Source organism: Lichenostomus cassidix, chromosome 4A, assembly GCF_008360975.1.
Source record: "Lichenostomus cassidix isolate B80296 chromosome 4A, HeHo_3.0, whole genome shotgun sequence".
In the NCBI taxonomy this organism is placed as follows: domain Eukaryota; kingdom Metazoa; phylum Chordata; class Aves; order Passeriformes; family Meliphagidae; genus Lichenostomus; species Lichenostomus cassidix.
In genome coordinates this window covers 15,046,051-15,069,350 of record NC_139485.1, presented here as the reverse complement: position 1 = coordinate 15,069,350, position 23,300 = coordinate 15,046,051, and the positions used below count along the sequence as shown (strand labels likewise).

At 39.8% G+C, this 23,300-nt stretch overlaps 2 protein-coding genes across 3 annotated transcripts in view; both read right to left on the bottom strand.

Moving 5' to 3' along the window:
• Positions 1–1,228: 1,228 nt before the first annotated feature.
• Positions 1,229–12,772, bottom strand: APOOL (apolipoprotein O like). Its single transcript, XM_085060699.1, has 9 exons — positions 12,661–12,772; positions 11,182–11,286; positions 10,493–10,612; positions 9,416–9,470; positions 9,178–9,276; positions 8,732–8,823; positions 8,280–8,366; positions 6,534–6,690; positions 1,229–4,850 (listed from the first exon to the last, which is right to left on the bottom strand). Exons 1-9 carry the CDS (start codon positions 12,670–12,672, stop codon positions 4,753–4,755), a joined length of 825 nt encoding a protein of 274 aa, XP_084916825.1. The 5' UTR covers positions 12,673–12,772; the 3' UTR covers positions 1,229–4,752.
• Positions 12,773–13,239: 467 nt separating this feature from the next.
• LOC146437573 (connector enhancer of kinase suppressor of ras 2-like) overlaps positions 13,240–23,300 on the bottom strand; it is a 163,905-nt gene continuing 153,844 nt past the window's right edge. For both annotated transcript variants that reach the window (XM_085060690.1, XM_085060691.1), the window contains 3 exons: positions 21,656–22,160; positions 21,133–21,332; positions 13,240–20,474 (listed from right to left, as the gene is read on the bottom strand). In XM_085060690.1, coding sequence (XP_084916816.1) covers positions 20,259–20,474; positions 21,133–21,332; positions 21,656–22,160 — 921 coding nt within the window. In that variant the 3' untranslated portion in view covers positions 13,240–20,258. The remainder of the gene's footprint in view (positions 20,475–21,132; positions 21,333–21,655; positions 22,161–23,300) is intronic.

Genomic DNA, 23,300 nt, shown 5'->3' with positions numbered 1-23,300 from the left:
CATTAGCTTTAATCTTAATTCATTTCAGATCTGGCTCAAGATGGCTTTGGAGAACACATTCTCCTCCTGCAGCATTGTGGGGTCCTGAGGGTGACACAAACTGAGCACAAACTACAGACTCCTCCAACATTGATAGCAGGACTGCTACAAATAGAGCCCAGAAAAGGTTACCAAGGCTTGAAACCATGACAGGCTCAGTTTACACCTATTCCCTGGTCACAGCAATGGAGTTTCTTTCCGTTGTTGCAGCAAAATCCATCTCCCATGGCCGTAAACAAAAGGGCAAAGGACTAATTGCACCTTGAACAAGGGTGCTCTGCCTCTGCCCACAGTAAACCCAGGGTTCCACTGGGGTTTGTTCTCTGGCTCTGGTCCACAAGAAAAACACATCAATGCTGGGGCAGGATAAAAGATACACTAACTTCTAGAATGGCTTCCATCACAGCCTGTCTTGGCTGCAACTCACCATCAGTACAGAGCTGAGAATGCCTGCTCAGTTGCTCTTCTTGGCTGCTGGGAATGCCTGCAATTTTCAATAAAAACTACACATAATCCAGTGCCTAATGATTGTCTTTTTTAAAAGGCACAGGCTTTGTAGGACCTCATTTTCTCTCTGGATTTAAAATTTACATTTTCAGCATTTCACTGTGGTTCAGAAATACTCCAAACTTTCACTACAAGCTAACTGCACTGCTGCATTCCAATGCCTTTAGCATTTCCCAAGTTGTTCAAGAATCGCAGTGACAATCTGCCGTTAAAACAGCCACGTTATCATTCACACAATTTTCCTTCTTTCCAGTAATTTACTCCTTAGGTTACACTATGTATTACATGATTTATAACCCTTGGCTGGCAGTTTACTTTACCTGGAAGACTGGCAAGGAGTCACACTGATGTAAACACATTTACTATGTGCTTCCTTCTTGAACAGAGTCATTCCTCCAGCATGGATAAAAGCTTTAGTTTTTCCAAATCCTGAATTACACCATTCTTTAGAAAAAAATACCAAGAAAAGAAAATGGAAGCACTTCTCAAAATTTAGAACACTGAGCATTAATCTGTCCTGTTACTTCAGTGATTTCTTCCAGGAGTGTTTCAGTGCTTCAGGGGTGAAGTTTTATCCCCAGCATTAATGAACCAAGTGTGACTCAGACATTACCAAAATGAACTCTGAAAGGGAAGGAATTGACTATTTTTCTACAGATGAAACAACAGACAGAAGTTAAACTTACTTTTTAAAAAGTATCTTATCACCCTTTATTTCCAGGTGCTTCACAGTGATATGACAAAATAAAGTATCACAGTCAGTTTTATGTAAATAAAAAATTTATATCAACAAGTTCCAAATCTCTCTATATTGAATACAATCAACCATAAATAAAAAAACATGCATTAAATTAAAGCTATTTATGTATTATAAAATACCATGTGACCCCATTCTTTAAGACACTGAAGTTTTCACAAATATATAACTTCTATAAAAATCACAATATACATTCTTACTTTTATCATGTTACTGTATTATTGCATTGTGAAATAAACTTTAAGTGACTCTTAAGAATATATTCAAGAGGCATTTTGAAGTGTTTCACTATAACTTAATAAAACCAAGTCTCACAATAAAACTTTTCCCATGTTTTATATTAATTTTTCATTGTAACAGAATTGCCTATTGGGTCTGAAATCTTTAAGAGACCAAGTCAGGCACATTGTTACCCAGGACTCACAAGCATGGCATCGTGTAGATCTGAATTTGCTTTTTTAAAGCCATTGCATAGCACCTTTAGTAGAAATTACCAATACAGACAAGTGGCTACAGCTCCTTGCAGTCACCTGTACAGTATTATATAACCCCTGGAGGTTCAGATGTCTGAGCTGAAAGGAGAGAACACACCCAGCCAGAATACAAAACTTTCCAGCCTTTTCTCCCATCTTCTTTGGCTGCAGCTTGGGGACAGTTGTCTTTAGCTGTACCTGTTCACTACCAAAACCCTGTAATTACAACTGTGTGGGCATAGTAAACAAAAACTGTTGATACAAATGAAACAAACAGAAAATTACCCTGCCTTGATGAGAAAGAGAAATCTCAGCTGATGAAAAAACTAAACTAAAAAGTAAGAATAATATTATCATCGTCGTCAAATCCCAGATTGGTTTGGGTTGGAAAGGACCCTAAAGCCCATCTTCTTCCACCCCCTGCCATGGACATGGACATTTTCCAATATCCCAGGCTGCTCTGAGCCCTGTCCAGCCTGGCCCTGGACACTTGCAGGGATGGGGCAAACACCTGACAAACCCTGAGCTGGAATAAACCTGTGCTGCTCACTCCTCTCACCTACCACAAAGAAATGACACAGCAGAGCTACAGTACTGCAGCCTTCATCCTGTTCACTCATCACAGTGGGCAGGAACACTAATTTTAAGTTATGTCCCAGAAGATGTTCAACTCTGAGGTTTAGTTCTATCCCAATGTTGCCCTAAGGAGTAATCTGAGACTGAAATACAGCCCCAGGACCGTGCAATGAACAAGATCAGAGGCTGCAATGGAAGGGGCTTGCATGAACACCTGACGGCCCAACCAAGGATCCAATGGACATTCTGCAGACCAGACACTCCCACCTGTATCACCAGATTTGACTGGAAATGCCCTAAAAATCTGGGAATTCGCAGAGCAGCTTTTGGCACCAGGGAAGAGGCAATCTCCTAAGGCCTGCTCTCCTGGAAAGGGCAGGGCCTGCTCCCCTGGCTGCTTCCATAGCACCAACCCAAGGCAGCTCTTCTCCCTGCTCCCAGGAGACTAATTCCTGGGCACAGCTTTCACTACTTCCTGAAAAATCTCACCACAGTAAACTCCTGCAAAATCCAAGCTAATCTGCATCATCTTACCTTTCCTGTTGACTTGCTGTGGTAGCACATCACTCAAAGCTAGAATTTAACAATTTAGGAGTAGAGCAGATGGGTTTTCCTTTATGTTTTTTATCCAGAATGTGATCAAAGGGAGACAGATAATACAATTTCTGGCATCCAGTCATGCACTTGAAAATGATAATTTCTTCACAATTTTCACTTATGTCTTCATCTGTTTCCCTGGAAATGGTATTTGAAGCCCAGCCATCTAATTTTTCTACTCCTCTCCCTGTGATGAAACATTAAATGTGTCATGTCCAGGAGCTCTCTGAAGATTGATTTAATATCCTCTGATGGCTGCCTGAATTCTGACAGCTGCCTGGGCCTTTAAGAGATGATTAAAGAAACAAAACACATTAAATCCTGTCAGCTGTTCCAGGCAAGTTTAACTAATAGAATCCTTTTTTTTAAACTTCACATTGTCTGACCTCACCTTGCACTGGACTCTGTGTAACAAAGACCAACACTTCACCTGAAATTTGGATTTTAAAATATCCACTTGTTTCCTTCACCTTGTGCCTTGTGCACATTCCATCCTGCAGCACCTCCTTACAACTTCTGCTAATCCCACAGGGACACCTGGAATTCTCCCTGTATTTCACTGGTCATTTGCCTTTGCATTATCAGCCTTGGAAAAAGGAATCAGGTTGTGAAATTTCTTCTGGAGAGCAGGAGCAAATATCCCATCACATCTCAGTGCTGAGAACAGCAGCATTTCAGGCTTTAGCCTTCCAACCAAACTACTTGTTCATATGGCTTCTCTTGCTTCCCCCCTCAATTTTACAGCAAATCCCACATTTTCATTAATTGAAAGAGAACAGAACGAAGAGAAATGGAGGATGAACAGAAATACAGTGATATAGACAATGATAAAAGCAGTGTTTGGAAGCTTCACCCCAGAAACCTTAATTTCAAATTTCTTTCTTATGGAAAAACCACAGAATTTCACAGAAATCCTACCAAAATCAATGGGTATTGCATACAAACTTTTGGGAAGAAAAGGTTAGCTGCTTACTCCTTCTGCATTTTTACTATCTGTCATCAGTTTAAACCTTGAAACTACAGATTTCCAACTTCTTAAACATTTCTAATGGATTTCATATAGATTCAGTATCAGTTTCATGGATTAAGCAATTTATACACAGTTCTTCAAAGCATTAGAAGTAGGTGAAAGCTGATGCATAGTTTCAAAAGGATGTTTAGAGATCAGCTGTGTGTTTTTTCCCAACTTCACTGACATTTGAAGACACCAGGGGCTTGCAGCACAAGGACTTGTTTCCATTCACCTTTGTGAAAGAGGCAAACAGTAAGAAATTATTTTGTAATTAAAAATCCCTTTACATAAGCATTAAAGCCAATGCTGTTTATGTGATCCAACCACAGAGATTTTAAGGGTACTCAGACCAGCAGGAACTTGCACTTCATTCCAGAGCTGAAAGATAGAAGACAAAGAAGCCTCTGCAAACCCCATCCCTCACATTCTTTCAGATCAATCAGCATCTGAACCAAAGCAGAGATATGTTTGCATTTTCAAATATCCTTTGTGAAGTGACATTTATTAGCAAGTTTGGCACAGAGAAACCTCACTGGGAGAAGACACTGACAAATCTTGTTTTCTCAGTGTCTCACTAATGACACTGACAATGAGTGAATTCCCACTGCTTATATGGAGTCAGGAACAAAATAAGCACTAAACAGAATCATGTAAGTCAATAATACAAATTTGGAAATAAGAAAATATGTGATTAAATTATACCTCACAGAGTATGTATTGTAAAGATTATTCCTTCCCTTCTTCCCTCCCCCTTTTCTGTAACATTTTGCAGTTTATAAAGCAGACTTGGCTTAGCTTCTGGTACTGTACATGTCCACATCTTCTGGGCTGGACTGACCATGGTCCATAAGTTTTGGATCAGGCTTAAATTTCTTTTTCTTCACTGTTTCTGTTAGAGATGGTAAAGAAATATGGTTTAAAAATATGCATATATTTGAGCTGTAAGAGAAAAAAGCTTTGTGATACATTTGGAGAATTTCTGTATTACCAAACACGTAGAAAAGATCAAAATCTGTCTGTTCTAGTTCAAAATGTGTTAAAAAGTGATAGAGGAGGATGAGGGTTTGTTGGAATGATGAGCACAGCAGTGGATGGAGAGCAGGATCTCCTCCCACTCTCCAATACCACTTCCTAACACAGCAGAGTGAGAGAAGAAATTGTGATACTTTGCCTAACACATGGAAAGGAAGGGAAAGTTTGAGGCATGGAAAAGTCTGCAGTGTTTTTTGCCCTGCTGCTCCCAGGGGCAGAGCTGCCTCCCAAAACCAACCCTGCCAGACCTGCCCTGAAGCTTCTGCCAGACGGTAAGAATTCCAAATGAACACAAACATCCTCACCTTGTTTCACTTCGTGACTTCCAAAAACCATGAACTGAATTTATTAAAACACTGAACCCTCCCACTCACCCTGAAGGACACTGCACAGGCTGACATTTAATGATCCTGCAGTTCCAGAGGCTCTAAGGGAATATAAAGGCAGGTTTCTGGGGCTGTGTCTCCTGTTCCTGATCTGCTTCTTTTCCAGCTACATCAGTTGGTTCAACAAAGGGTGTTACATTCTCCTGAAAGCTTTGCCCCATTTGGACTGAGAAAATAAACATCTCTGACAACACAGATTCATTTAGGGCATGGATATTTTTGGCTGAATTAGGGACATGAACTAATTCCACCTATGAAAGCAAAGAGAGATCTATATACACAAACCCAATAAAGACAGTTTGGCCTGAAGCTAATGTAAAAACAGATCAAAGCATTCCACAAACTAGATTAGAAAAAAACTCAGGTGCAAAGCAAAGATGTGAATGCATACTATAGTGAAAATAAAGGGAAAAAAATATTAAAACCCTCATTCAAGTACATTCTGCTTGCTTTCCAGAAAAAAAAAAATCTCTGGTAACAATTCCTTCCTTCCAAGTGATTTCCTTTTAACAAATAAAATTCAGAAATTGCCCTTACAAAAGGTAACAAGATTTTAAAACGAATTTAATTCTCCTTTAATACGTAATTCCACTGTTTTCTCTCACAAATTGGACTATCAAATCTTTGTCAGTTAAATAGGCTGTAACATGATCTAGCTGATTATCTCAACCACTGAAGAGAACCCAGCAAAACAAAATCCAACGCTTCATTTCTCAATGGGACATTCCTCTTTCATTCCACTATGGATCATCTCTGCATTGTTAGAAGAGGCTAAAAGTAATTAAATACACTTGAGACTTCCATTTCTTAATTATAATCCAAATTAAAACCTTTTTGTGTGTTTTGCATTTGGATTATTCCTTATTTTGGCCTACAAAAGAACCTGGTTTACATTAAAATTGGTTCTCTGACATTATTGAGAGAGAACAGCAAATATATAATTCTGATACTATGACAAGGTCCACAGTGAGAAAATTACCAGAGCCTCCCTGAGGCTCTGAAATATGTATTAAATGACAACATGTAAAATATGCTCTCAAGAATAATATGCACTGACAGTCTGCTCCAGTTTAGAGCAAGAGTAAGAACAAAATTAAGTCAACTAATTGGATTTGCAAGTTGCTCTGAGATTACACTTGAAATGTTTAATTCACCTGATGAAGGCACTGGATCTTCATTACTCCACGACTCTGCTGGAGAAGATTCTGTTCTGTTAAATGATCTTGACTCAACAGCAGACTCAGGTTTGGTACTAGAATTTCCTTTCTTTTTCTTATCTTCTTGCATAATTGGTTTTGACTCTTGCTGCAGCTGTGAACCAAACATTAATAAAAGAAAGCACATGGGTATATGCTTAATACATTATTGCAAAATAAAGCTTTCAAGTCTGGGAGCTTATCTTTTATGAAATTATTTTCAGATATGACATCACACAATGATACTCAATAGTCAGCTGCACACAAGGGACATAGCTGGAGAAACTAAAATGCATGAAACCCCACAGATCAGATAGAATAACTTCAAATTCATGTATAAGGGAATTTGTCATGAATATATACTTAGGTCTGAAGCTGTGGTTTTATCTGAGACCCTTCAAGAACTTCGCAAGTTCATTTCCAGGTGAGGAGCATTTAGCCTTACACAAGACTGAAATAGCACTGAGTGTTTACAGAACACTTACTACCCCTAGTTAGCAGAAGATGGAAAGATAAATCATGATAACACCCTAGTGATGAAAAGTAGTATGTCTTGAAAACAGGTTTCACTCAGGGAAAAAAAATGAATTTAATAAAAGTGTCTGCACCACCTCAACTCTTGTTTCGTTAGCAGTTTAATGACAGTTATCTGAATCTCATTTTCAGAACTCAGAATTCCATTTGTGCTTCTCAGAGGAAACAAAAGGTGAGGACTGCATGTCAATGAGCACTGTAAATTTAAAGCAAAACACTTCCACATGTTAATGTAACTGAGAAACTGAAATTTTCTTTGAAAAGAGCAACAAAAAATTACTGTGCAAAGCTGAAATTTTACTCGGGGAAGTGCTACTTTTGTCGAGGCTTTTTTTTTTCCACTTAAAAAAAACCACCCTTTCAGGTTGGATAAAACCTATATTCAATTCTGGATTACTGACTCAAATTCCATATGTAATTTACAGAAGGTTAATATTGCCCTCTACTCACTGCTGGCAAGGCCTCAGCTGTTTACTATGTCCTATTTTGACCACTTCACTTAAAAACCACAAACAACACAAACCACACACAAACTCTCCCAAAAAAAGAAAAAACAGAGAAACTAGAGGAAATTCAGAGGAGAACAAGAATTATGGCAGAGTTAGAAAGCCTGCTCTGTAAGAGAATGTTATATTGGAGAAGAGAATGTCAAAAACCATGGTAATTTTTCATATGTAATAGGTCAATATAAAGAGGTTACTGACCATTTATTCCCTATGGCTGCAATGAGGACAGGACAAGGAGAAGAAATCAATCAGACATGGACAATTCGTATCACAGGGTAATTCAAACAGGTATCTTGCAAGGGTTGTAGAACCCATTCATACCTACTGTAATCCTGAGTGTCTTTAGCCTGAATTCAGGGGCTGCTTAAGACCAAAACTTGAATCAGAATGGATCCTTTGTCAAGATGAAAAATGAGCTCTAAGAGAAACTCATTCTTCTCTTGTGCACCCTGCATGTGTTGGGGGACTACAGAGGGGATCTCAGTATCTGCTGGTTGTAAAGGTGTAAGAGCAATTAAACACTGAAGTGACAAAAAGGACAGACTGGGGTTTGTGCCTTGCTTAACACAATCAGTAAATCTTAAAGAGGGAAGAGTCCATAACTTGCTAATTGACCTTTTTCTCTCTCTCAATGTATGAGTTTTCGTTACTTCCCAAGTCTTACCTTGGTGACAGTTTCCTTTTCTGCCCACAGTGACCTCACAGCCTCATAGGTCTGATGACTTGCACAAAGTAACTTTTTCCCTGTTACCTATATTTTTAGAAAAACGTAATTGAACAACAGGTTTAAAAATACAAAGACACACACAGCATTCAAATGAAATTAATCATCTTTGCATTACAACATGCTTGACCCCATACTAAAGCATCTGCTTTTCAAGATCTAGTGCATATTCCCCTTACATGAAGCAAATCCTAAGTGATGTTTAAATTGGTATTAGGAATCCACAGGTAACATTGCAGTGCTATATCCACCGACTCAAAATGAAATCATAACCTGATCAGCAAACAGTGTTCTGGCAATGTGGGCACAATAGACTGGATCCAGTTTTAAAGGATTCAAACTCGTCTCACTATGTTGGAAATGACCCAGATAAAAGAAACCCAGAAACTCACCTTAGCAATGACCACTGACTGAGCAGGGTAACACACAGAATATCCTACAGTAGTAAGTCCCAATGGATAAACAATTTTCTTAAACCTAGAACCTGTACAAAGCCAAATATTTTGAACAATTAGACAATAATGAAATGCAAAGCTAAGAAGCTGTAGCAATTAAATGCAGAAGATATTTTTATTCTGAAAGAGAAATAATCCCAACCTAGGTTTTCCAATATTGTGAAGAATGAGAAGAACAACTGTGTCATTAGTCTGTCCAGTCCTGCTCGGTCAGCTCTCAGCCAGCTTCTAACACCAATGAATAATGTCCCTTCAATTTACCAGGAAGGATGGTTTTTTAGTCCCACAGGCTTTTGCCAACGTTTCAGAAGAGTACTCCAACCATTAAAACTTTTACATGCTACATATCCCACAGACCAATAATGAAATCTAGCAAACCCTACCTTTTCTTGCCAGCACTAAACCAGCTAAGCCTGACACCGTAATTACACCGGCTTTGGGAAGAAAATCTGGGGGAGGGTTGTTCAGGTAAACATAAGCATCTAAAAATTGGGAAAAAATACAAAAAAGGAGCAATTCAGTATCAGTAATTTTATTTCCCACTTAAGAAATAAAGATGAAAGTTTAGATTCTACTGAGAGTTAATATAAATGAAATGAGACAGATATGTGAGTTGCCTACCTTTTCCAAACTGAATTGAATCCATTACTCCATTTTTAACGAAGAGATAAGCACGCTACAAAGGGAAAAAAAACAAAACCAGAAAGTAAAATCTCTGCAAAAGGAGTTGTTTACATGTGGCTCAGCAAAATGAGACAAAATAAATACTATGTAACTTTAAAAACCCCAAACCACATCAGTGACCTTCTACAGAGACTGTGCAGGACAAACATATTTATATTTTAAAAATTTCCATCAACAATTAATTAAAAAATCTCTCTAATATAATCTCACTTTTAAAACGGACATCTCAGCAACTGTAGAGTAGGAAAACATCTGGACACCAGCTGTATAATATGGGAAAATTCAATTATAAAATACAATCTCTTCCCTTGAGATTTTCCCAGGAAAACTGTTTGGAAGAGCAACACGGAATTTGTACCACCAGAGGTCACTGCTACTTAGTATCGGGAACTCTCAATGATTAATGGCATGAAAAAGTTTGGTACAGATTTGTAACAAGAATATTTCAGTCATGCAGCCACTGACAACATTTTCACAGACCAATGGAATCATTATTACCAGAAAGTACAGGAAGATATTTTGAATTTTTTTGCTGTTTTTAAACATTAGGGTCTACTTTGTAAGAGCAAAACACAAGCATAAAATCTCCTCCTGCTAACAGCCAGGGTGAAGCTGCTGTTTCCCAGCAGGTACAAGAGCAGTGACAAGTACCACAGCTCCCTGTCCACTGGAACATGCAGTAACAGAGCTGGGAGGTATTTCTGGTCACTAGTGAGAACAGCCTGCTTTAACAGGTACATGGGAGGCACTGCCTTTTTTGTCAGGTACTGCCCTTTAGGAGCAGCTCCTTCTCCATGGACTGCATCTGCAATTTCAGACTCCAAAACGCCCTCAAGTTCTGCCAGCAGGAATTGACCAACATAACTGCTGCTGTAGAAGGAAGGCTCATTTTTCCACCCTAAATTATCTCATGTACTATACAAGGAACTGCAAAAAAAAAACCTCCAGGGGTAAGTAACCAGATTTTTCAGTGGTTTAGTCTCATGCAGTGAGGAACTGTAGGACATTTCTTACCTTGCACCAGCCAAAATAGCGGCTGGTTGTCTGTCGCACTGCCGAGAGCTGCTGCTGCAGGTGCCCAGGCTGCTCCTCGATGTACTTTGACTTCAGAGGGGGTGCACTGTAAATTGGGAGCTGCAAACAAAGGCACAACTGTACAGCAGGGAGAGAGTTCTCTTTTTTCTTTAGTTGTTACACGTGAAGGGGTTTTCCAAGCCTGCAAACCCTCAGTGTTCCCGTTAAGACAAACAAAAACTCTACATGGAATTATGTGCTTTTAGAGTTCCAAACTGGCTCTACACAAGTGTAACTTCATTCTTCAGAAGTGAAAGCTGAAACAAGATTCTAACAAGTAGAATTACTGAGTATGATAAAGTATTTTTCATTCAGCAAAGGCATGAACGAGAATAATTAGAAAATGAAATTGCACTAGAAAAGGACTCATCAGTAAGTATTCTACTTTTACCTTTTCTGACTTAATTTTTGAAATACTGTAATAATGAAAATGAGATAAAACTTCACTAATTTAGTATTCTAACACTTCATGTTTTATTTGAGCCATAGTGGTCACTTATTTATTATCACATATTACTTTGCTACGTATTTTTAGTTACTGGGTAATATAATTCAATGGAAAGAGCTGCTATTCTGCAGATTTTTCTAGTATTATTTTAAAAACCAGCAAAGAAGAGGAGGATTCATACCTTATCTGGCTTCACCAGCTGACTTTTTGATTCCTTTTCTGTTGCTGCATATACAGTAATACATATAAATGGCAGCCCAGAAGAAACAGCTGCCAGCTTTGCCACCTGGGACAGAGAGATGAAAAAGGCAGGAATTACCTCAAAACAAATGTAATCAAAGGAGTGGAGCATATGGATTTATATATTAAAATATAAAATTTCTCTATCACAAAACGGGAATCTGCTATCCAGGTTAAAATAAGATAAAAATTTAGAAGCTACCTCATGTCCTATTTTCCATGGAAAAAATATTACTTAAAGAACAAGAATCATATTATGACTTTCTCCTACCACTCAGATGCCTTGAGGTAGATAATAAAACTCACATCCTTTTGGTTTATTTCTCCCAGAAGTTACATGAGACATGATGACTGCCAGAAGCTTGTGGGCCAAATCCAGTACCCTAATTCAGGCATGTATTTATAAATCTCTAACAACTACCAAAAAAAAAAAACCCACAAGTGGAACAGAGCATCCTTCCACTTCACCTCAGCTCACTGATAGTCCATGGATTTGGTTTTAATCTTACTCAGCCAGATGGTGACCCACAGAGAGTGCAATCTTAAGAAGAATAAAACTCTTATTAATCTTTCATAGTAAACAGTACAGAACACACATAAAATTACGTCACTTCACTAAAGGTACTGAAACATTCAGATTTATGTACCGAGCCAAAGTACTTCAAGATCAGACAGCAAAGGCAAAGACAGTTTATTTTTCCGTAACAAAATAAGGTAAAATACTTTATTTTAATTTCTCTGGCTGTCCGCGTTGGCATAATTTTCTTTGCAGATACATACACATTTTAAACGCTTTAAAATGGTAAATATGAAGATTCATGTGAGAGTAACCTATTCATCAATTTGACTGTGAACACTGGAAAACCTGTCTAAACATTTGTGAGAAAGCCTAGACTTTTACATGCATTTTTCTCTGTTCAATGACACTGTAGTATTCTGCAAGCAGAGATATTTTAGGTACTTGTAACCCTGTTAGCTCGTAACAGCGTGATTTTAACAGCCTTGTTTTAGTGATGTACAGCACCACTAGCACTTTATGGTGTTACTCCCGACTATCATCCCGATATTCCTCGAGTTGAAGGTGTTTTGGGAGCTGCGAGTAGATGGAGAACAACCACAAGAGAAACACTGCTTTTATTCCCTGTTGCACAATTTAACCACCTCCTGAACCAGTTCTTCCCCCTCAATTCCCACACCACCACAGAGACCTCTCACAGCCCCATTCTCCACCTGACCCTGCCTTCCGCGGCACCCGGGCTGCTTCCCCCGCACCGCCGCAGCTGCGGGCGGACCGGGCGCCTCCGAGGGACCTCACGGAGCCGTCCCGAGCCCGCGGGGGAGCGGGAGCGGAGCCTGAGGGGCAGCGGGGCCGCGGGGCCGAGGGCAGCGCCGGCCTGAGGGCGGGAGGGCGGACACTCACCTTGGCCGCCATGTTGGACAGCGCCGCGTACGGCGCGCGGGAAGGGCCGCGCGGGGCGGGGCTGAGGGGCGGGGCGGGACCGCGCTGGAGCGGGCGGGATCGCCTCAGGGCATCGCCCAGGGCAGGCAGGGATAGATCCTCCTCAGCCGGTGTGGGATCCCCTCAGGGCATCGCCCCAAGCGGGCAGGGAGAGATCCTCCTCGGCTGCCATCGCCCCAAAGCGGGCAGGAATGGATCCTCGTCAGCCGGGGCGGGCTCCCCTCGGGGCATCGACCCAGGACTGGCAGGGAGGGATCCTCCTGAGCCAGTGCGGGCAGGGATGGATCCTCGTCAGCCGGGGCGGGATCGCCTCAGGGCATCGCCCCAAGGCGGGCAGCGATGGATCCTCCTCAGCCAGTGTGGGATCGCCCCAAAGCGGACAGGGATGCATCCTCCTCAGCTGCCATCGCCTCAAGGCGATGGATCCTCGTCAGCCAGTGCGGGATCCCCTCAAGGCATCGCCCCAAAGCGGGCAGGGATGGATCCCCCTCAGCCGCCATCCTTCCCAGAACACACAAAATCCCCCATAAACACACAGTCTAAGTGCAGATAATTCGTTTATTGAAGTCCAAATTTACAACTGAAGTTTACAACTTTTTTTTTTTTTTAATTATTTCCCCCAAAACAAAAGCTTTGTTTGAATTTAGGAAGAATAAATGTTTGTTTTTGTTTTTGTTTTTTTTTTTAAATAATGTACAGACTATATCTCTTAAATAAGTTAATATCTTTGAAAAAAGAGCAATATGTTCCTTTTTTTAATGTTGCAGTGCAACTTACAACTTACACGTCTGTGCAATGTACCATGAGGTATATGCCCAGTGAGCAACACACAGTGAAGTTTTCCATTCATAAATTTTCATTGTAGACACACAAAAAGTTAACAAGTTATTAATCTGTGATAGAAAAAACGCAGCCGGTTACAGTAATTCACACAGAACTCATCTGGAAAGAGGGAAAAAAGAAACCTAATGTTCATTGCCTATAGAAACTATTGGATCATCTCTCAACATAGACAAGTAGAAAATTAAAAATACTGTTGTGAAACTGAAGAAATACTGTATTATCCAGGGGTTGAAACCTCGTTTGACCTGTATTAGTCTAGAACCATTGGTTTTCTCTCTGTAGCATCCGTGAGCTGAGGGATTTACTGTGGTATCGATGGAGCATCTGCTGGTCAAAGCGTTAAGCACGATGGGCATTATAGAAAAGTTGCAGAATGCTCAAAAAATTAAAACTCCAACGTTTTCCCTGGCATGGACAGGTGGTTTTTCCATTACCTCTCAGTTCATCTCCCAGCTGATTAGAAAAACAAGGCTGAAACATGGAAGATTACTTGTATTTGAAGTGTGATGCTTCAAACTTCTCAAGATGGCTCTAAAATACTTATTTTTCTTAATGACAGAAAACATATATTTATTTAAGAAAGAATCATCCACAATATAACTTTGTGATAAATAACAGTTCTGCCTCTAATACATATATACATACTGCTTGTAAACAAAAATGCCCACAGGTCATGGAGTCTCCATGATTTTTATACAAGGCGCTATAGATTTTTTTTTATTTTTTTGTTATTGAAAACAGTCCTAGTGAAAGTTTGGTTTATAACCTCCTATTGCTACAGAAACGGTAAGAATGTGTATATTTACAAAGAAACAAAGACCATGGAGACCCCATAGCGTTATTTGCCAAAGATCTGAAGTTGGTGGGGTTTGCAAAATACACGTTGGCAGCACGTTGGACAGGTTGAACACCAGCAGTACGAGACTCCAGTGCTTTGGTATTTCAACCCCTGAATATACAAAGACATTACTACAGCCTACTTCACAGTTTAATGCAAGTAAAGTGCAAGCCATAGTACAAGGGTGTCATACATTTCCATACATGTAAGCGTTATCTAAAAAAGGCTCTATACAAGGTTTATTAGCTATTTAGTAACCTAGACGGAAGTCACCTATGGCCCAGCAATTAATGGTCTTACAAGGATATTGTCTTTGCAATACAGTATGTGTCAAATGTAAAAAGATTATTAATACTAGTGCATTTCTCTTATATCCTAACCTGTTTTCTCTTCAGATTTTAAGCTAAAATCCTTGTTTCTCAGTAAAACAGAAGTCTTAACTGGTAACAGGGTCTTACTGGTATTTTGGCCAGTGAACACGGTTTGTTAAGACGTATTTGTTTCGCGGTTGCTAGTGAAAAAATGCAATATTTAATATGCATAATGTGACATCCTTAGTTAATCTGCAGCATTCGGACAGACGCATTTACTGTTAGTAAAAAGATCTGTATTGATACCCTCACCAACGCCTGAGGATGAACAATATTCTAGAAATGTGAGGACAGAAGCTACAGGATTTAGCTGGTCAAACAGCAGGTTGTCGACATATTTGATCATTTTTACAACATTGCTTTCTTTCAAATACTGCTCATAAAGTGACATTAATGCTTGAAGTCCCTAATTGTCACTTCTAACACATGTATGTGCTTGATAAAAATAAAGATATATCTGTCTGGCCTGCATTAAGAGTGAATATGGTTCTTTTCCTGAAGGCAGTTTCTGTCTGACTTATTTAAATACTATTAAGAGGAGGTCCCAGTAGTATATCACCTATATTAAAACCTGATAAAAGCTTAAACAATACTCTTTATAAACCTCCTTCTGAATGTGAAAGTGTGGTATAACCCGTAAAATATAGAAAATAAGCTTTAAAAAAAGTTTCTTTATTAGTTATATCCAGAGTAGAGAGTCCCCTGCCCACACGTTAGAGAGTGGAACTGATCAGAAACACCAATTTCACTTGCATGTAATGGGAGTAAAGAAAAGAATTATAAACATCAACTAAGGAAATGCAACTTACTAGTTTTGGTTGAAATAGCCATGTAACTTCCATACATCAGCTGATACAGCTCAGGTGGGATTTTCAGATCTGTGCCCACTTAACACCCATCGAGAGCCTCAGCCACACGGTGTGAATTCACCTGAGAGTGGAGATGGAGGACCTCACCCCACAGCATCCTGCCTGCAAAACCCACCCTGAGCCTCAGCTTTAATGAGGGAAACATTCTGGAAGAAAAAGAGCTTTTTAATACCAAATATAAATGAATAGCTAATATTGCTTCTTCAGTCTTTCCTGTTATTACTCATGTTTTGTCCTAGTGGTACATAAACATCATTTGGCAGCAGGGAAGGTGATATGTTGTCTCAGTGGCCTAAGGCAGTGGCCTAAGACATGGAAAAATCTACCATGGAAAGCCTGTGCCCTTCTGGCTGCTTTAAAAACACCATTTCCCTACCATGAAAACTGAGGAGAGAAGAAAATCCTTTATGAGACCAAGTCAACACTTATTTATTTAACATTAAATGTAGGGAACCTGGGTGTACAGTTAAAACTGTAAATTGTATTGCCTGGTAGGATCCTCTAGTTCAGGGGCAGCTGACAGGCATTGCAGAGGGGGCTGGTTTTGTTGTGCTGCATTGTGCCTTAGCCAAGGATTGGTTTACATGAACCACCTCTGAAGGACTTTGGTCTCCACTGCATGAAGAGATTGTACAAACTGTTGGTGAATTATCATGAAATAGCTCTGCTGGAAGAGCTGTCCCACCTCAAGGATCAACAGTATTTATTGGTCATAAATACTGCTGGTTTTTGGCAGAAAAGAATGCTTTTGGAAGACAAGTAAGCACATGAGGAAAGAATATGGCAGATAAGGTATGTGATAATCTTGGCCCAATTTGCATTACTTGAGACAAAGATAAGAAGAATTTTCTTTGTTCTCCTCAGATATGTGTTAAGTTACACAATTTCTACCAGATTGTTCATTTTTCTCCCAGAAGTCCTATTAACATTTAAAGTGAAATCTCCTAAAGGTCAGCAGCAGAATTCTACAATTTTGGAGGAGGCTGAGCCCTTCCCAGTGCCACTGTAAAGTAACTCCTTTAAAGGTACCTGTACTGTCCTTCACAAGACCTTGGAGAATGAATATTCTGGGCTGGAAGGCTGTAACTGCTGAGAGGGGTAAGAGTCGAGTTAACTGGCCATGTTCAATTCTCTGCAACATTCATTTCTTTTTCCTTGGAAAAAGCCAGTGGAGCACCACATTTCAAGCTCCAAAGGCAGCAGCTGAGAGCTGAATATACTGATAAGAATCCCCTCCTCCTCCTTTGATTTTTGTTCGTGTCAATTACAGCAAGCTCAGGGTAGTTTTCACTTAAAATAATGAAACCAAGAAAAACGTCTCGGTTCTCTCAGGAAGTGAGATGCTGAGAGACCTATTAAGACACTTCCAAAGATCTGACATGTCACTGAATACAGAACAGTATTAAAAAAGGAGGGGAATCAGTAGCTCAGGGGGAGCATTAAATCAGTTGTAATGAAAAATAGCCAGTAACAAAAAGACTCAGCTTGTGGAGTGTCAGAGAAATTCTGTGGGCTGAGACGTTTCACCTGCAGGAGCTCTGAATGGAGACACTAATAAGATCCACTTAAATGAAATACATCCAAACAACATTTCCATGTTGTTGTGTGTGTTAAAAAACGAGTTTTACCTGAGAATTCAGGCTGGAAAACTGGCAAATTAATAAATGTATTGTACTGGTGCTCTTAATTTTCCTTGATGAACTCAACAGCCAAGGCTTGTTCTTGTCTGATTTAAAAATATGGCATCAAAACAACCACAACAATTCCAGCTGCTTTGTACAGTATGTTTAAGTACCCGTTGGTCCAGGAGAATTAGACATATTTTAATACATAAGCAGGACTTGGCACACGAATTTTTAACACAGTATCCATACTGCACTTTGCATTCTAGTGAGTTCAAAGATGGTGAAAATCCAAATAACTGTGATGACTGTGCACGTTACTCTCTGCATTTAGTACATTTAGTTTGGTACCTACATGCAGAAGGAAGAAACCCATGGCAGGGAGGGAAGGGCTGCAGGGTGGAGCTGGGTACAATGTGCCAGTAGTGTGATAAGTTCCTGTGAAATGGCTTCCAAATGCCAGCTGACATTTGTGAAAGAATAAAGTCTTTGTATTGCTTAATTTAGCAATTAGATTTTGCTTGCTCTAAGGCACAAGCAATGCCAGACAAATGTTTCAAACTTTTCTCCCAGTTAATCTTAAACCCATTAGAGGGAATTTCTCCAGTATATCTCATCTCATTTCATCTCAAGACTGTCCTGGATAATTTATTTGGCCTATTCAGTGCAAATCACATTTGCTGAGAGCTGCTCTCCAGGATCAGAATGCAGTCTCACAATTCCAAGAATTTCAGAAATGATGATCTCATGACACTGAAAGATTTTTAAAGATAAGCATAGCAAAAGTATGAACTCTCTACTATTTAGGTCATCTACTCATATTTCATAAATTGTATTTAAACTTAAAACTGAGATAATCTATTTTCCCCACTAGTTATGTTATTTCTGAGAAATATATCTTCCCGACTATATTTATCATTTCAGCTGTGTCTATAAGTGATATTCTCTGTTTACTTGTGACTTTACTGAATGTGCTCAGTTCGGTCTTGAGTGACGATACAGTGACATTTGAAATCCTTTTGGAAAGCTATTTAAAAATAATATAGAACTTTTTATTATGAAAGCACAAACCATCTTTTGGGTTTGATACAAAAGGCATATTTAAATTTCTTCAGGAATTTAGGAAGTTCAATTTATTCAACCATTTCTGTGACCATCCATCTGCTTGCATGTATAATATGAGTTAATTTCTACATGGATTCTATAATTTACCCTGTTGCTCGCCGGGAATGAAGGAATGGAATTGAGACTGGAAAGAAGGGAGGAGGCAATGGAAAGATGTTTTTAATTTTGTCTTTGTTTCTCACTATGCAGTTGTATTTTGAATTGTTAATAAATGAGTTTTCCCCAAGTCAGACTCGTTCTGCCTATGATAACCAGTAGTAGGTGATCTCCCTGTCCTTATCTCAACCTAGGAGCTTTTCCATGACATTTTTCCCTCCTGTCCAGACAAGGTCAGGCTCCCCCCAGCTGCTCTGTGGAGACAGAACTAAGCACTCAGGACACCTTCACCTTGGGTCTGGCTTTAGGAATTATGAAATCTCTTCCTGGATACTAGGACCTCACTGAGATGACATTTTTTCCTCTATTGTATTGAACTGCATGGATTCCACAGTCCTTGATTTATGAGAGACAATTAGGTTTATCTTGTGAAGAAATTATCAGTGAATACCTGGTTCAGTGAAATGACATCAGCTGTATTCACATCCCCTTCGTTCTGCCTTTTAGAGCTATTCTAGCAAGCAGAGTCAAAGCAAACAGTGAATGTCTTTGAAATCTATCTTCAGTAGCATTCAGAGCAATCTTTTTTCCCCCCAAGAATACAAGTTGTTTCCCCAAGATCTGATTCTTACAAACCATTCTCATCCAGGCAAGGAAGTGAAATACACTGTGTGACTTGTGTGTCTTCCCAAACCAATCAATACAGATTGGTTTTTGAATGATGTTTTGAAATAACTTCACCCACTTGCAAATGTACTGCTAGCAGTTAAAAATTATTGCCAGACATTACATAATCTTGAATAATTAACTCAGCTATAGATGTCAGTCTATCACAGAATGTAATTGATTAGTTCAGGAGGTTTATTTTAGCTTCATTCTCATGCTTTTTTGAATTTTGTGACTCACAGTCATGTGTCACTTTAATTCACAGTGAAGAAATGATGAAAACCTGCAGTATGTACCTTACTCAGTGCAGATGTTTTTTTTTTCTTTCACCATGAAATACTTCAAATTCTATTAAAACCAGTTTAAGTTGCAGCATTAGTGAACAACCAATATTGTTCTACTTGTATCTTACCTCTGTGCCAAACCTGCTTGCTCGTGTTCCTTCGTTTGAAAGGCAGGCACAGCACGTTACAAACACAGTATTTAAATGGCATGTACAGAGTGCCCATAGGGCCAGACTGGGATCTATTTCTTAGATGTACAGTGTACATTTTAAGGCACACTATAGGGATTGAGTTTACATTTTGATAACTCTGTCCTTTTATTTGCAAAGATGGTCACTACCTGGAAATGTTGCAAAAATAAATGTCCATCTCTAAGAGTGGCCAATGTATTTATGTCTTCATTTTTATATTTCTGCTCAAGAAAAAATGCGTGAAAATGTGAACTTTAGGGCATTTTAAAAGGAAATGTCAACTACCATGTTACATTTTATATACATAGATATGTGTCCATATATATCTAAATATATAAAATGATTGTAGGAGCTCATAGTATAAGCTGAGTTTTAGTACAGTACTTTAAATATACTGGTATTTATTTTCAGTTACACTTCTGCACCACTTCTTTCTAATGCAGAGCTTGATACGGACATTGGTTGATAATAGCAAACAAAAAAAATTCATAAAGAATATTATTGTCTTATCATGCAGTGTAGTAGGCATCCTGTGGCACTATTCTCTTACCCAAGTATTTACAGTACTGCTGAGTACCTTATCAATAAATAGGACAGTGTTTGTCTGACTGGACCTTTCAGGGCACCCAGCAGTGACTCAGGCTGAGGCTCCTGTCACACGTGGGTCTCGATGAAGGAGTGTGTGTGTGTCAGCATTGGGGCTGAGCTCGCCAGTTCAGAGGCTCCGTTTTGAGATTTCCCAGCAGCACTGTACTCACAAATGTCCAGGAAAAACTCATAGTTCTTTAATTTCCAATCTTTGAACTTCTTTGATGTTAAGTTGGGATCATCCAGAAGGCTGTTGATAACTGTGAGGTCCCCTTCCTTTGCCTGGCAAATTCCAGAAAGACAGAGGACATGTCAAAAGGAAACTTTTTATTTCAGCACTTTATTTCTTCTTTCATTTTAATGCCAAGTGCCAAGGAAACAACACTGGAAACTTTAATATTTACCTAAATTCAGGAGCTGTTAAAGCGTGAACTGTTTGACAGCTCAGTCTGTGGCTAATGCAAAAACTTGCCTACACAGAGTGCCAAATAATCTTTTCTTTCTTAAGATGGAACGTATTTGTTTTCAAGGATTTTTAGTTTCTTTAAAATTTAATTTTAAAGCTACAAAAAAAGCACTAACAATAGAAATGTAACAAGATTAAGGACATATGGTGACAGGACAAGGGGGAATTGCTTCTCACTGCCAGAGGGCAGGGATAGATGGGATATTGGGAAGGAACTCTTTCCTGTGAGGGTGGGGAGGCCCTGGCACAGGATGCCCAGAGAAGCTGTGGCTGCCCCTGGATCCCTGGAAGTGTCCAAGACCAGGCTGGAAGGGGCTTGGAGCAACCTGGGATAGTGGAAGATATCCCTGCCCATGGCAGGGGTGGAACAAGATGGGCTTTAATGTCCCTTCAGTGCAAACCATTCTGTGATTCCACAGTTAGACTTTTCCTAGTTTATATTCCTCATACACAAAATCAGTGATAAAGCCTTACTTTTAAAGTGCTCTTGAGGACTCGGATGTGGTGCAGCTTTTCATTGATCACTGGGTCGTTACATCGCTTCACGAAAGACTTGCGGAACTCCTGCTTGGTGGAGGGACGCTGCTCTCCGAAAGCTGACAGACTGGCTTCTTCCAGAGTTCTGTAGAGCTCCTGCAGACCATCCGTGATTTCTTCAATTTCTTTTATGTTTTCTGAAAGAAAAGAAAGAAACCTAACAACAAATCTGATCATTCAGATGAGGGCTCTAAAACCAGCAATACTGCAGCTTCATGAATATATTAACCTATTACTCAGTTCTCCAATGTTTGTTTTGAGAAGACAAGAACATTTGAATCATCCCAAAGCTCTACTCTTAGTGCTACATCCTGGCATTTCAGGTACAAAGTCTGTGTAGTGATGGATGAATTTGCTAACATCCGGCAGTTCAACCACAGAATCCTTGCTCAGAAGAGTGGCAATACTGCTCTGGATTTTGATGTCAGCAAAGCGGATCAGAACATCTCCCAGAGCTTACCTTCTGCACAGAAACTATTGTGCCTTCTAATAGGAATGCTCTCTTCCAGATTGTCGTCGCTCCCTTCGATGGACTGTACACGCTTCCCCCGCACCTCTCTGTTTCGGGGAAGGCTTTGGCTGCGTTGTTTCTGGGGCCGGCCATGGGAGCTGTGTCCTCTCGGACATTCCACCAGGGGAAAAGGCCCATCCTGCTCAAAGTTGTGCCGCCTCTGCACGGGCAGCGTGGCTTGTCTCCGCTTGTCCGGTGACATTCCGGGCCGGCCGCTCATGTACTCGGCCTCCGGAGGGACAGTCTGAAGGAAATGGAGCCCTGAACTGGTTAAGGGAGTCTCTATCAGGTCCTGCCACGAGCGCCGCTCTCGGTAGGGAGGTCTGCACCCCGAGGAGTGTGTGCTTCCTGCGACATCCTGCCGGGAGTCCTCGGCTGAAGAGTGGGAATATGTTGATTCACTGGAAAAGTGTCGACCTTGTTTGGCTTCGGGGAATGGACTTGAAGAATTCACCTGGAAAGATACAAAAAGATATGCCCATGAGACAATGTTTTAAGCTGACTGAAGAAAATGAAGTGTAAAACATTCTGTGATATCTAGTAATCAGATGGACTGATGGGTTTGATTTGTCATAACATGAACCACTGTGAACAGAAGAGAATTAGCAGTAACAACTTTTATACAAGTGCTGTTTGAACCACTCCCTATTCTTGTTTTGCACATTCTCTGCCCACAAACAACTCCTGATGGAAAGAACAGTGTAACTGGTGCAGGTTTCCTGAAGACCTGTTCAGCTTACACTCAGTCCACTTGAGGACATCATCAGTCTCCAAAAGAAACTGTAATTGGATTTCCTTTCTTTTTTTAGGGGCCAAACAAAAAAATAAAACAAAAAACAAATCCAAACAACAAAAACTTCATCACCCAGGAAGATTTTTGACTGGGGGACTGTTGAACTTGTGAAAGGATTTGAATGAATTCTGCTGGGTCTGTGTATAAATTTAATTCAAAACAAAGAGAAAGGCAAAAATGTGGAAAAACAGAAAGGGAGGGGCTTAACCTGTATCCCAGTTGATAAAACAGCATCACATGGGTGAAAATCAGTCTGAACTTCACCCATGTGATGCTGTTGTCTCAGTCACTCTTTCTTTGGTTGTAGCTGTGTGAGGATCGTGTCATTCACGCTGAAGAAAAATCTGAAAGAAAAATAGAGAACAGTCCTATCTGTGCTTAGAGTCATAGAATAATTACCATAATTGCCTGTGTTTTGTCTGATAGAAATGTTCTATTTGCAATACTGTCACTACTACGGTATTGTACACAACCTTGAAAAAAAACTCCTTTTCTAGAAAGCTTTGTTCTACAAAAAAGAACAAAACCATGATTACTGTGTGAATGTGAGCTGATCTTAATCTCTAGCATCTGGTATCCCATATTTCTAATTGAAAACCAGTCACAATTAATGCAAACTGTGCCATCCACCACATTCATTTCATATTCTGCAATGAAGGTAAAATTTGAATATTCTGTTCCTGTTAAAAAGGTGATATTTCCAGTGTGGTGACAGATCTGTGACAGGAGATATTTACCTCTCCTTCCTTCCTTTCTAACTGATTTGCTATGGAAAATCCAGGTCTTGGCTCATGAGGAACA